Raw genomic sequence first — 14,994 nt, forward strand, 5'->3', positions numbered from 1 at the left:
GCTTTTTGACTGCTGCTGCACATTGAGTGGATGTTTTCGGAGAACTATCCACAATGACTCCAAGATCTCATTCTTGTGTGGTAACAGCTAATTTAGACCCCATCATTTTATATGTATAGTTGGGATTATGTTTTCCAATGTGCATTACTTTGCATTTATCAACAATGAATTTCATCTGTCATCGTCACCCAGTTTTGTGAGGTCACATTCTAACTCTTCGCAGTCTACTTTGGACTTAACTATCTTGAGTAGTTTTGTATCATCTGCACATTTTGCCCCCTTTTTCCAGATCATTTATGAGTATGTTGAATAGTACTGGTCCCAGTATAAACTGGGGTAGACCACTATTTCTCTCACCATTCTGAAAACTGACCATTTATTTCTACCCTTTGTTTCCTATCTTTTAACCAGTTACCAGTCCATGAGAGGACCTTCCCTCTTATCCCATGACTTACTTCGCTTAAGAACCTCTGGTGAGGGACCTTGTCCAAGGCTTTCTGAAAATTTAAGACACTATATCCACTGGATTTCCCTTGTCCACATGCTTGTTGACCTCCTTAAAGACTTCTAGTAGATTGGTGAGGCATGATTTCCTTTTACAAAACCCATATTGACTCTTCCCCAACAAATCATATTAATCTATGTGTCTGATAATTCTGTTCTTTACTATAATTTCAGCCAGTTTGTCTGGTACTGAAATCAGGCTTACTGGCCTGTAATTGCTCGGATCCCCTCTGGAACCCTTTTAAAAAATTGGCGTCACATTAGCTATCCTCCAGTCATTTGATACAGAAGGTAATTTAAATGATAGGTTATATACCACAATTAGTAGTACTGCAATTTCACATTTGAGTTCCTTCAGAACTCTTGGGTGAATACCATCTGGTCCTGGTGGCTTATTACAGTTTAATTTATCAATTTGTTCCAAAACCTACTCCAATGACACCTCAATCTGGAACAGTTCTTCAGATTTGTCACCTCAAAAGAATGGTTCGGGTTTGGGAATCTCCCTTACATCCTCAGCCGTGAAGACTGATACCAAGAATTTATTTACTCTGCAATGGCCTTGTTGCCCTTGAGTGCTTTTTTAGCATCTCGATCATCCAGTGGCCCACCGGTTCATTAGCAGACTTCCTGCTTCTGATGTACTTAAAACATTTGCTATTACTTTTTGACTCTTTAGCTAGCTGTTCTTCAAAATCTTTTTTGGCCTTCCTAATTACATTTTTACACTTTATTTGCCAGAGTTTATACTCCTTTCTGTTTTCCTCACTAGGATGCCTTTTTGCTTCTGCTTCTTTTACTTTGTTGTTTTTAAATTTGGGATATATTTTTAAGTTGAGCCTCTGTTATGGGGCTTTTAAAAAGTTTCTATGAAGCTTGCAGGGATTTCACTTTTGACACTGTACCTTTTAATTTGTTTATAACTTCCTCATTTTTGTGTAGTCCCACTTTCTGAAATTAAATGCTACTGTGGTGGGTTGCTGTGGTGTTTTTCCTGCCACACGGATGTTAAATTTAATTACATTATGGTCACTATTACTAAGTGATTCAGCTATATTTGAAGACTGTTATCAACTCTTCCCCCCCCCCCCATGCTTTTCTTTTCTCAAGAATAAACATGCCCAGTTTTTCAACCTTTCATCATAGGTCAGGATTTCTAAACCTTGTATCTTGTTTGTTGCTCTCCTCTGGACTCTGTTAATTTTGTCCACATCTTTCCTAAAATGTGGTGCCCAGACTGGACAAGAACTTCAGCTGAGGCCTCACCTATGCCAAGTAGAGCAGGACAGTTACCTCCCACCTCTTACATAGGAGACTCCTGTCAATACACCCTGAAAGATACTGGCCTTTTTTTTTTTGCAAGTGCATCATATTATTGACATATTCGATTTGTGATCCACTATAACCCCCAAATCCTTTTCAGGAGTGCTACAATCTACCCAGTTATTCCTGTTGCGTAGCTGTGCATTTGATTTTTCCTTCCTAAGTGTATTACTTTGCATTTGTTTTTACTGAATTTCATCTTGTTGATTTCAGATCAATTCTCTAATTTGTCAAGGTTGATTTGAAATCATATCCTGTCCTCCAAGATGCTAGCACCCCTCCCATCTTGGTGTCATCTGCATATTCTCCACTCCATTATCCAAGTTATTAAAATATTAAATAGTACTGGATCCAAGGCTGATGTGTGGGACCTCACTGGATTGACAGCAAACCACTGATAACTACTCTTTGAGTATGGTCTTTCAATCAGATTTGCACCAGATAATAGTTTTGTCCAGATTGTATTTCCCTAATTTGATTATGAGAATGTCATATAGAATTGTGGCAAAAGACTTACTGAAATGAAGACATGTCGCATCTCGCTTACTGTATATCTACTAAGCTAGTAATCCTGTCAAAGAAGGAAATTAAGTTGCTTTGGCATGAGTTGTTCTGGACAAATCCATGCTTGCTATTCCTTATAACCCTATTATTAGGGCCTTACCAAATTCACAGTCCATATTGGTAAATTTCAGTGATAGGATTTTTAAAATCTGAGATTTCAGATATTTAAATCTGAAATGTCATGGTTGTAATGGGGGGAGGGTCCTGACCCAAAAGGGCGTTGGGGGGGATTGCAATATTGGCACCGGTATTTCTGCGATGGTGCTGCTGCCTTCAGAGCTCTCAGCCAGCAGAACTCCTTGCAGGTGGGAGAGGTTCACTGAGATGGGTCTCACCTGGCCCCAGGAGCAGCCCATGCTGAGGAAGAGGAAGACCAAGCCTGGCCAGAACTAGCTGCTAGAGCTTGGTGCATGGTAGGAGCCCCTGGGTGGGGCACACTCAGCCTTGCCCCTCCCCAGCCCAGTGCTTGGAGTTAAAGGGGCCTTAGGCTGGCTGGCTGTGTGAGTGGGGTGTGGTGACCATGGCACTCACCTGTAAGGCCAGCCCTGTCCCTACAAAAGTGACAGCCCCTCCCCCACATGTCGTCCTCACTTCTGCCTTGCTGCTGGCAGGGGTGCTACCTTCGAAGCTGGGCGATTGCCCAGCAGCTGCTACTCTCCGGCCATCCAACTCTGAAGGCAGCACAGAAATAAGAGTGGTAATACTGCAATCCCCCTACATTAGCCAGATGTCACGAAGGAGACCAGATTTCAAGGTCCATGATGCATTTTTCATAGCTGTGAATTTGGTAGTGCCCTACCTATTATACTGTAGGTTCTTACATACTGATTGTTTAATAATTTTTTCCAGTGTCTTTGCAGGTATTGACGTTAGGATGATTGTTTTTTTAATTCCCAAGGTTCTCTTTGTTCCCTTTTTAAAGACAGGTGTTATGTTTGCCGTTCTCCAGTCCTCTTTGGACCTTCCTTATCTTCCATGAGTTCTCAAAGATAATTAATGGTTCTGAGATTGCTTCAACTAGTTCCTTAAGTACCCTAGAATGAATTTCATCAGGCCCTGCCAACTTGAATATGTCCAACTTATCTAAATATTCTTTAACCTGTTATTTCCCTATTTGGCTTGCATTCCTTCCTTGTTTTTAAGGTTAATTGTATGAAGTATCTGGTGACAATTTTTCTTTTTAGTGAAGACAGAAGGAAAACAGGCATTAAACATCTCAGCCTTCTTGATGTTGTCCGCTATCAGCTCTCCTCCCCCACTAAGCAGAGGAGACCTGTGCTTTCCTTCATCTTTCTCTTGCTCCCAATATATTGTGGGTGTCAGGACTCCTGTATTAGAACTGGCTGGGTCACTATGGGTAAGCACCTTTCTGTGCCTCAGTTTCCCCACCAGTAAAATGGGGATAGTGATTTTTTCCTTGCAGGGGTGTTGAGTGTTGCCAAACGTTTGTGGAATGCTCTGAGTTAATCGGGAGTGCACTATAATGTCAAAGTGTGTAAATAAGATTTAAAGGAAATTAGAGATTAACTCTTCTAATGCTGTACAATTTAAAAAAAAACAAACCTTCCTCATGAGGCTAAAATATCCTATTGACTAGAGTTAGGAGGAAGAAGAGGAAATGTGTTTAGAAGTGGAAGCAGCTTCTGAAAAAAGGAACTGAAATGGGAAGCTCAGTCAGTGTGGAGCCAGGTTGAGAGCTGTATCTTATCTTGGGGTATTATACTGCCACTCATCACCATAGTATCTGAATGCCTTCCAGGAAAAATAGATTGACCATAGAGAAGTCCCTAGCAAACTTCATGAATTATCTAGCTGATTTTCCATTCACCATCCTTTTCTTGCTTCAAGGAAAGAGACTGTGTGCAATCTAGAAACCCCATTTACCTTCTTTAGGGGCAAATATATAGAGAGGATTACTGAGTAACCGCATTCTCTCATGCACTTTCAGTGGCAATCCCACTGAAAGCCCTGCAGAACCTGTTGTACCAGATTTCTATCCTTTTAAATTCATCTTCATTTCTTCCCTAACAACTTATTTGCCACAGAACTTGATTCAGATGTTGTAAAGCTAAAAATGTTTGAATGTCAAGTTTCTGTACACCACACTGATTATTTTGTATTATGATAATACCTAGAAGCCCAGACTGAGATTTGGGAGCTGATCAAACACATAGCAAGAGACAGTCCATTCTCCAAGGCGCTTATGGCCCAAATAGGCAAGACAGAAAAAGGGTGGGAGGGAAAATGGACAGAAACATGTGACTGTTTGTTGAGGGTTACATGGTAGATCAGTGGCAGAGCTGGGAATAAACCCCAGTCTCCTGATCCCCGTGTGTGCCCTATCTACAGTAGAACTCAGAGTTATGAACTGACTGGTCAACTGCACAGCTCATCTGGAACCAGAATTATGCAATCAGGCAGCAGCAGAGACCCAAAAAAAACCAAACAAACACACACAGTACAAGTACTGCGTTAAACATAAACTACTAAAAAAATAAAGGGAAAGTTTAAAAAAGATGCAACAAGGTAAGGAAACTGTTTCTGTGCTTGTTTCATTTAAATCAAGATGCAGTATTTTTCTTCTGCCTAGTAAAGTTTCAAAGCTGTATTAAATCAATGTTCAGCTGTAAACTTTTGAAAGAACAACCGTGACGTTTTGTTCAGTTACGAGTCTCCATTCCCGAGATGTTTGTAACTCTGAGGTTCTGTTGTATTAACGACACTGCTTCTTGAACATAGTCTATAAAGATTTGTTTTTATATTTCCCATAAATGTAGGTCAATATAGAATTCCTTACTTTAGTCACCATGCAGTAAAACAATATCAAGCCTAATAAGAACCTCCGCTTTTTTTTTTTTTAATAATGAAAAATAAAGTGCTTTTTTCTAATTGGTAGGCACTTTGTTCCGAACATCACATTTGGACACCCTGTAGTAGAGAGCCTTCGAAAGCAGCTGGGTCAGGATCCTTTCTTCGGTAAGGACTTCATTTTTCTAGACTCTTGAGTACATGTTGCTATACTGACAGAGGAAACCACTAAACATTGTGAGTTTGAATCCTCACTGGTGGCCTGTAAGCTCAGGCCACAACTCAGTGGGGTAATTTCAAAACTGTTTTGCGCTGTCTTAGTTTAGAATAGCCTTACACTGGGGGCCATGATGGTGGCAGGAATCATTGGACTGTGGTTACAACCCATCCCCCTACATGTGGAGAAAGTTGAGGAGGGCTGGTGTAGAGCCAGCTATGTCAGATGAGGATTTCCCCAGCTTTCCAGCCCCTTTCTAGAACTCAGTAGCACAAAGGAGCCATGGTCCAGGGCCTCATGTTCAGTGATTACTAAATATTTATAGCCAAGCAAAATGCTGTAAAAATATGGTTTTCTTTTTAGCTAAACTGAGGGAGGGGGAGACTATATTATGTGAGCTTTTGTTTTTTAGTACTTTAAAGAAACACTCTCCCATGTGGCATGTCACTATAATGTAATCAGTGTGCTATTAAGCTTGAGTAGTAATTATTACTAAACATATCTAATAACATCAAATAATATGCACTCATTTGAACAGCTTATGCTGTTGCTACTCTTTTTGAGCTCTGAGCGCATGCTTTGAATGTGCATTTTCTGTAATGACTCCAAAGCAGCTGTTATCAATTACAGCTAGTACACATATTGGTATATTTTGGTACAGTGATGCATGCCAAGTGTATCTTGCTTACTCATGCTTCTGTTCTTTTTGATTCTTTTCAGATATGCACATGATGGTTGCCAAGCCAGAGCAGTGGGTGAAACCAATGGCTGTAGCAGGTGCAAACCAGTACACTTTTCACCTAGAGGCTACAGACAATCCAGGGGCACTGATTAAAGACATTCGGGAAAATGGGATGAAGGTGAGGAGTTGGTGTGGCAAGAGTAGTGTGCAATAGCTGCCTCCCTCTGGCATTGAAAGATCTGGGCAATAACGTTCTTGAGGACTAATAGAATGAAAGCAATTTATATTTTAACAGAAGTCGTAGAGACAAAGTGGAATCTTGCTTTAATGCAGTGGTCCCTAGAGTGTGGGGTGCACCCCACTAGGGGGCAGGGCCACCTAGCTCTGCTCCAGGCCAAGCCCCAGCTTCGACTCCTGCTCCCAGCTGCAGCCCCATACCCTGGGGCCCATGGACTGGTTACATTATGGGTGGGGTGCAACATAAAATTTGTGGACCATTGCTTTAATGCAGTCAATACTTTTTTGCCTTAATTGATCCTACATAATATTCCAAATACTGTTCACAATATTGAATCAGTAATTTTTTTAAGCTTGTAGTAGCTAGTATCAGGGCAATGCTAACAGAGGTGCAAGGCCTCTGTTGTCCTACAGATGCACTTTCATTTATCTTTCCCTCCTTCCGTAGGTTGGCTTGGCCATCAAACCTGGAACTGTAGTTGAATATTTAGCACCATGGGCCAATCAGATAGACATGGCTTTGGTGATGACAGTGGAACCTGGATTTGGAGGGCAGAAGTTCATGGAAGACATGATGCCAAAGGTAGATACTGATTGTGTTTTATTAAATGGAACTAGTCTGTTTCTACTCCCTGTGCCTTGAGAACTGGGAAGGGAGATGACATTAACAAAAAATCCTTAATCATTTAAATGTTAAAAATTATATAGACCTGGGGAGAGTATCTGAGTGTAAAGCCAAGTGCTTAACTTTTGTGGGTTTTTTGTATGGCTCTTTAGATTCAGTGGCTGAGGACACAATTTCCTTCCTTGGATATTGAAGTGGATGGTGGTGTGGGGCCAGACACCATCCATAAATGTGCAGAGGTAAGATTTAAAAACTGAACAGCACACTGAGGACTCTCCTTTTAAGACATTCCTTTTAATTCTGTGCATGAGATTATAATCTCCCTGCTGGGTCTTTCATTTTTGCCATTTGCTTTGTTTTCAGATAGTCTAAAGACTTTCACTCTTTGCTCAGGATAGAACCAGAACTAACATAGGCTACAGTGCAGCAGGAAAGCTCTTTGGGAAAATAATACCCTTTTCTCACTAGAGTAATTTTTTTGACGTACAGAACCTGTGCTGATGAAGTCTATGCATGCTGCAATTGGACGATAACTTGTGAAAATTATGTATTAGGTAACTAGAGTGTACTGGGATTATGTGGTGGTGGTGGTCCATATTACACAGCTGGCTATTTAACCTTCTTCCAGGCAGGAGCAAACATGATTGTGTCTGGCAGTGCCATTATGAAAAGTGAAGATCCTAGATCTGTAATCAACCTCCTGAGGAATGTGTGTTCAGAAGCTGCTCAGAAACGCTCCCTGGACCGATGAGACGGCCAACTCATGCCAAGGCAGCTTGGGTGTGAACGGGTTCTAGTCCAGTATGGAGACAGTGCTGCTGAACCAGGACTGCAGCATTGAAGAATTGTTCCTTCACTGCAAGCAGCTGTTTTGCCAGGGCTGGAAACACAATCAGCCAGTGCTATTTCTTAAATTGCCTGGAGACTCATTTTATAGCAGATAACAGGGATTGGATTGAATTGAAACAAAATTCAGTCAGTTTTTGCTTGAAAGGTGTGGAAGACTTAAGAGTCTGCTCTGTGCATTCCTACAAAACTGTTTCAAATAAAACACTGTTCTTAAAGTGATAAGTCGTCTTACGACTTGCAAAACTCATCCGTTAGCTGTTCAGGATGAACCCATCTACCCCAAGAAAGAGCATCTTCCAGAAATAAGTTCACTAATTAGACAGGTATGTACATCCCAATAAAGCATGGTACAATATTTCATTCTCACAGCAGTGGGAAATAAAAGTTCCACAATAAGCTTTTATCATAGTTTTTCAAAATGGGGGAGGAGGGGAAGGAGTGTGGAAGCTAAGTCTCTTGGTATCCTTACGACTAGCTAGTGAAAACTTTCCACCTATGAAAACTAGTCCAAGTTAAATGATCTGAAGGTACAGTTATTAGATTTATTGTAAAAACTTCAGGAATCAACAGCTAAAGATAGGTGTTACTATTCTATAATGAGTAAGTTGCCTGCTATTGTGGGTTAACAAAATTTTAATTATTGCAGAATGAGCAGCCATAGGCTATTATCTCACATTTGTACAAAAGCACATGGGGATCCTAAGCTAGGTCTTTTGCATTCTAGCTCTTCAAATAGGCTCTAGTGACTAATTATAGGTAGATACAGTATCCTTCAGGCAATCCATGGGTGGAAGACCAAGCAGCTGCTGCCTGTGTATAAAATGTAATAACCAGCATACATGACTTACAGAAAGGCCTACTCCAGGAGAGAAGTAGTAAGATAATTTGGATCCACATGGTGAATCTGCTTCAGCGGTTCAGTTTCTAAGCAATGATGTTAATCGAGAGAGGTAGGACTGGTTCAAGAATTCCTCTAGCTAGTCTCTCTGAAAAACTATGGTGGACATTCATGTTCAAAAAAGCCAAAGCCCCATGTTAGTGCTGCATAAAGAAAGTGATTAGAGGGAACATTTTTGCACACTTCTTTCCAGTACCCCAGTTCAACAGAGATGAGATACACCTCTACCCTGATATAACACAAATTTGCTCTGGGGGGCAGGGTTGCACGCTCCAGCGGATCAGCGTGTCTGGCTCCGATACACTGCTTTGAGCGGCATGTTAAGGGGTCTGGGGGGTTGGGGCATTGGAGTCCCAGGGTGTGGCAGTATGGTCAGGGGGCAGGAAGTGACTATTAATAATGGAAATGCTTGACACCAAAGCAAGTTCAATCCAATGGCGTTTCACCTATATCTTGGTAAGATTTTTTGGCTCCCGAGGACCACATTATATTGGGGTAGAGGTGTACTATAGGTGTGAGGGCAGCTTGTGTAAACATAGCCACTCTAGCTCCCTCAGTAAAAGCAAATGTGAGGATGCAGCAACAAAGGCTTTTGGCATGAGCTGCACAAGAAAGTATCAAGGGGCTCAGACAGGCTTGTAGGGCCTGCCTGGAAACCTGGGCCATGGCATCCTCAATGCTGTTAGTAAGCCAGCTAGAGTTTAAATGGAATTGGGGCAGGGATAACTGTCCACAGGGAATCATTTGCTCAAACTTGCTGTGCACCACTTTTGCAAGTATAACTAGTTGTCATAACGCATTCCCACAGTATCCCCAAGACTACTCTAGAGAGAATGTTTAACTGCAGGCAGTCGCTTGTTGTCATTTAACGGCCTTTCGGCTACAAAATACTATGCTCTGTCCCAAGGAGAACTGAATCCTTCGTCAGGTCCTAGATTAGAGCAGTTTGTGGGTTCTTGCCTTTTTTGTCAATGGCCTTGAGCAGGTGTAAACTGCCAACCTAGGGCTGTACTTCAGGGGAGGAAAACATACATGCAAGAAAACCACCTCACCTCACCAGCAGAGTGAGTGGCTAATTGTTCCTACTAGAGCACCCCACTTCGTAAGTGTGACCTCTTCACTGCCACAGCCTCTTGTTACAGCTAAGGTTAAGGGAAAGGCTATTATTAGTCACCATGGCAATTACTACTTTCACATATGCTTGATTAAATTCTTCTGTTACTCCTTAAGAATTGCCCATTTCCTCACTATTAGCAAACAAATGACAATTTTTTGTCCCAGCATGCCTTCCTGCACTTAAAAATAAGTGATGTAAATATGCTTATGCACAGAAAACAGCAGCTATACCTCATCCCTGAAAGTACATATTGAACAGGGAGACACCCAGTCTGATCAGGCATCCCAATGGAAAAAGTATTTTCACATTAAAACTAACCACACAGAATCTACATCAGCCAGTCATGGGTCAATGAATAGAGAACTTCGACTTAAACTTTCATGCCTAAATCAAATTTCCAGACACTCTGCACATCAGTCTCATACATTCAACCTGCCAGATCCCCAGTGAGGAACACAGTTACTTGTACTTTTCTATAACCTCAGTCTCATGATTCTAGAGCTAGAGGAATTCATGTTGTAAATACATTTTCAACAGTAAAAGTGCAGGGATATCACTGGGACTAAAATGAGGGCCAGTTGAGAATTATTTGTCTCAAAGTTCCAATGGCGAGCCAATAAAGCCATCTAGACTGTAGTGCCGAGGCAGACTTTTGTGCACTACTGCATTACTGGACCGGAGGGCTAAGAGGTAAATGATATTCTGTAACAAGGGAAGGGTCCAGGGCGCTCACTATCGTCAATGGAGGAAGATTCCAGATGTCCAGTTCAAGCCTTACTTGGATGTGGGGTCCTCCAAAGGACAGTACTGTAAGCAAGCTAGCATGCACCCAAATAGGGCGAGAAACTATACAGAAAATATGCTCTGCTCACCACATCTGAGGACTTTCCTGCCCTTCCCATGCTTCGATGAAGTTCATGGATCTGAAGGAGGATGTGAAACCTCTTGCAACAGGGCCAGGGAAGGAGATATGGAGACCTGAAAACATGCCTTTTGATCCAAAATGATAAACAAAGCACAAATACACTGAAACAAGTCACTGGTCCAACAGTGCCCGACTGCATAATGCTCAGTGCTTCACAGCTGCACAGGGGGATGGGAGGAGAGGAATGACCTGTTTTAGCCTTTGTGTAACAGCTAAAAGCCAAAAAGTTGAGGAAATTTTTGGAAGTTTAAGGGAGGTATGAGGAAAAAAACTTGAGTAAGGGGCTTCATAGGTTTTTATAAATGCAGCCCTGGGGCTGAGCTGTGCGTATTGCAGTTCTCAGCATGCTCTGACCTAGAGAGCTAATTGTTTCCAAATTCATGTGACACAATACACAAACTATAGGTGCGGGAAAGGCAGGAAATTGATGGAGGCCATTTCCATGAGAGAGAAAGGCTGCATCTATTATCCCAATAAGTTTTTATTATTAAGAATTGAAGACATCACAACAGCTCTGAACAGCAGATGTGAAGAAAGAGGGTGGGGCTGGGGCTTGTGTAGGTGCTAGACTGAGACAGTTCAGTTTCTAACTGTCCAGACTTCCTGTATGGCTTTGGGCAAGTCACTTACTGTCTCTCTCTCTCTCTGTAAAATTGGGATCGTAATCCCACTCTGTCTTGGCTCTAGATTATAAAATATTTGGGGCAAGGCCTGTCTCTTCCAATGTGTTTGTACACACCCTGGCATAATACGGCCTCGATCTCAGCTGGAGCTTCTAGGGTCTACTGTAATACAAGTAAATAGTAGCATCCCCTAGCCCCAAGAGTTTCCAGAGTCAGAGCGATGACACCAGGGAGGAGGGAGGTTTATACCAATGAGGTTCCTGCAGAGCCTGGGGAGTAGTGGAGGGAGATTTGAAGGAGAGGTTATGTGGTGTGTAGGCTAGATGGGGGCAGGTGGGGATGGATGATGGCCATTCCAGGCACTGGGGCAGTGGGAGAAAGCATATAGGTAATTATGGGAGGACATACAGGGATTGGAAGGATTACAGAGTGCAGGGCTGCTGAAGAGAAACAATAAACTATATTCTATTCTTGCCTTCTGTCATGAAGTTCAATGGATGGAGATGGTCTTAGAATCTGCACCCAGGCAAATTATTTTGCTGCCCACAATCTGTTTTTTATCAGATGAGATGTGGACTTTAAGAGCAAAGTTTCTGATGGAAAAAAATGCCTTAAATATTTGCATAGGGAGAAAGTATAAAAGGAAAGTTCTCCATTTTGCATTGAGTTTTTCAGTTTTTTTCTTGCCCATCTCATCGTTGCCAGGGTGGTTTCATTATTTTAGCCTGTTCGCACAACGAGTAGGGCAGAGAGCATCTCAATAGGGACAAAGAAGTTGTGTGCAATCTCCATTTGTATAGGCTCTGCAGCTAGCAAGATTAACAAATACCATCTTTATTGAGCAGTATTAACATCCTCTTCTAAAGGAAACTGCCAGGAACTACTCAGGGGCAATGCAAAGATTTCCCCCTCCTATGTGATACCATTTGTCGATACTGATTTTATAGTTCAAGAGTCTCATATCCAGATCCTCTGAAAAGCAATGCAGCAAGCTGCCTGACAACCCACCAAGCCAGCCCAGTTTGGTTAGCAGTCAACTCAAAAGTTTACTTCATTTTTAAAATATTCTCTTAACATTAACAGAGAACGCTCTCTTTTTCCTTCAGGATCTTGGATGATTCAGACTTCATTACTAAGTCAGTGTTCCTCACCTGTAGTTCTTCTGGGTCCTGCATGCAGGGAGTTCACATGACTGATGCCCAGATCCCAGGATTGCTCCTCACACTGCCAAACAGATCAGACAAGAGCAGGAGGCACTGAACAATCTATAAAGTTGTATGATGGGAGCTAGCAGGATCTGAGCTGCTCCTATCTTCACTCTGAAGGAGCAGGGGAATGGAGAAGAAAAGAGCCTCACCTCAGACTGCTCTCCAACTCACATTCCCAGCAGCAGCCAGAAGACGAGGGAGAGAGAAATGAGAAATACCCCATTCCACTCAGAAACTAGGAAGAAGGGATAATAGAGGGGGAAACTACAGTCTCACAGCCAGTTATCCAATGCATCATCATCATGTACTAATGCAACATTAACAAATGCAACAGCAAGGCTTTGTACCATTACTACTTTGTGGCTCCCACAAAGCCATTAAAAGATCATACAGGTCTTCAGCTCTTAAAAGTACATACCACTAATTTGATGTTACAGACCTGTGAAGGGAATCTAAATACTTCTATTGCTAATCAAATTCAGACTACACATTGTATGGAAATAACTTTTAATTAAAAAAACCTAGCATTGAAGATTATTGTATCAGACACTGAGGCAAAATTTGAGTTTAATTTGCTGGACAAACCAGTGTTAAAAAAAGATTTAAAATAAATCAGAATGTGCAATAAACTACAATGTAGCATAGGCTGTAGTGTTGAAACGTGACTGAACTTTTTTCCGAGGTCCAGAGTATATTTCCAGTTAATCTGACAGGAAAAAAAATTTAAGTTTGACACTAACAAACGGGTCATCTGTCAGTATTGGATATTACAAGCTGAGGAAAAATGTTGTACAAGAACAGAGACTCCTATATAGTTGCCTTCAACTGTTGTACACAGAAAAACTTCCTGCTGACAGTGGTTTATACATACGTTCTACTGGTGTCAAATTATTGTTCTGCTACAAGAATACTGCTATATAATCAATTCTTGTATGCGTCATCTTCTATTAGCATCATTTGAGGATGCAGATAAATTCTGAATACTGTAATTCAGAATGTATGAGTTTAGACAATTTGCTTTTATTTTCTTAGAGAGTGAAATGGCTGGAAATTTAAAAATCAATCTGTGTTTAGAAACATTGTGAAAGGTGTTTTTAAGCCCTTCTGATGTCCTTATTAACATTTTCCTTTCTGGTTAGTCACTCTGCTTTTGCATACTTGGTAGAACCTTGCAAGATATCGCTTAGAAACCATAACAAACTATACTTGTTGGTAAGATACTATAGCACACAATTATAAGCAGCATTAGCTACTGCAGGTCTAGGAGTTAGGTCTCCAAATATCTGGTGATCCAAAATGAAATTCAGAGTTGTATCTTCATTTAATTCACTTTTCGCTTCCTCACCACTCCAAAGCTTCTCTACTCCCCATGTGACTGAAATAGGAAACTGTCTACTTTTTGTATAGTAGAGAAATCAACTATGGAAATATAGTGATATATTTGTGTGTTAGTGTTTGAGGATTTCTGCATGAAACTAACAATAGAGTTGAATGAGTGACTAATTTTAAGCCATATATAAGGCTTCTGAAAGTGTCATTTAAAAACTACTGGTACTTAAATATTCAAGGGATTTCAGACATGCATTTTAAACAAGTCAGGTATTTGTCACATGCTCATGCCACCAAAGAAAACAACTTTATTTAAAATTACCCCCTCTTCCTCACTGTCTTTTCAAGTAGTTTTTCTGTGTTTTGAAGTTGTTTGTTTAAAGGAATAAAGTGTGTTCTGCTGTCCCAGAATCCATCAGAACCATAAACACATTTGAAAGAAAAAAAGGAAGAATATCAAAGAATGTGGCAATATGACAACAGAAAGCAGTAAACCGTGCCAGCTATTTAGGTGTGCCCACTTTCAACATGGGGAATACTAGACTTCCAGCTCGAAATAATTAGTTTCTCTTGTGGTTCAGGAAGAAGAAAGTGTTGCGTTTGGGATTTTATCCTGCCTGTTACAAAGCAAGAAAGAAAATATATTATATGCTGCTAATGTACAGTATTTGAATTGTGCTGTTATTTCTTGTGTGAAGAACAGAGATTTTACCTTGTACTTTTCTCCACCTTAATCAGCTTTCTTAATGAACCACATTATTCCCTATCACCTGTGTTTTCTTGTGCTGCAGAGTCCCAGGAAAACACTTTTGCAGTCTTCCAGCTCTTCTGTGGATTGTTTTCTTGGTGGATGGCCATTGTTTGGCAACGTGATGGGAGTGCATGAAGTGCAGAGGGAGTCACTGTGGAAAGCTGCACTTGAACTTTCAGTCTGATTTGTTATTTTGTCTTGGCACCGTAAGGTTTCTATGTCTTCATCCTTTAACGGAAAAACCCGAAGTTCCCACAGCTCAGACTGAAAAGATTCAAAGGGGGAAGAGGGGAAAAGAAGGGTCCTGGTTAGCTATGTGCAGAATGATTCTGTT

The 14,994-nt window shown here is 41.2% G+C and overlaps 2 protein-coding genes across 10 annotated transcripts in view; one reads left to right on the forward strand and one right to left on the reverse strand.

Moving 5' to 3' along the window:
• Positions 1-14,994, forward strand: part of RPE (ribulose-5-phosphate-3-epimerase) — a 31,539-nt gene that overhangs the window by 1,753 nt on the left and 14,792 nt on the right. Inside the window, exons 2-6 of one of the 4 annotated variants that reach the window (XM_073306710.1) lie at positions 5,288-5,367; positions 6,137-6,276; positions 6,784-6,918; positions 7,113-7,199; positions 7,324-7,577. In XM_073306710.1, coding sequence (XP_073162811.1) covers positions 5,288-5,367; positions 6,137-6,276; positions 6,784-6,918; positions 7,113-7,199; positions 7,324-7,332 — 451 coding nt within the window. In that variant the 3' untranslated portion in view covers positions 7,333-7,577. The other 3 variants (XM_073306709.1, XM_073306706.1, XM_073306708.1) reach the window with 3 other exon arrangements.
• The window catches only part of KANSL1L (KAT8 regulatory NSL complex subunit 1 like), a 97,839-nt gene continuing 95,915 nt past the window's right edge, over positions 13,071-14,994 (reverse strand). For 5 of the 6 annotated variants that reach the window (XM_073306701.1, XM_073306703.1, XM_073306704.1 and 2 more), the window contains one exon: positions 13,071-14,924. In XM_073306701.1, coding sequence (XP_073162802.1) covers positions 14,676-14,924 — 249 coding nt within the window. In that variant the 3' untranslated portion in view covers positions 13,071-14,675. The remainder of the gene's footprint in view (positions 14,925-14,994) is intronic. The other variant, XR_012154379.1, reaches the window with a different exon arrangement.

This window comes from Lepidochelys kempii, chromosome 11 (genome assembly GCF_965140265.1).
Source record: "Lepidochelys kempii isolate rLepKem1 chromosome 11, rLepKem1.hap2, whole genome shotgun sequence".
NCBI lineage: Eukaryota > Metazoa > Chordata > Testudines > Cheloniidae > Lepidochelys > Lepidochelys kempii.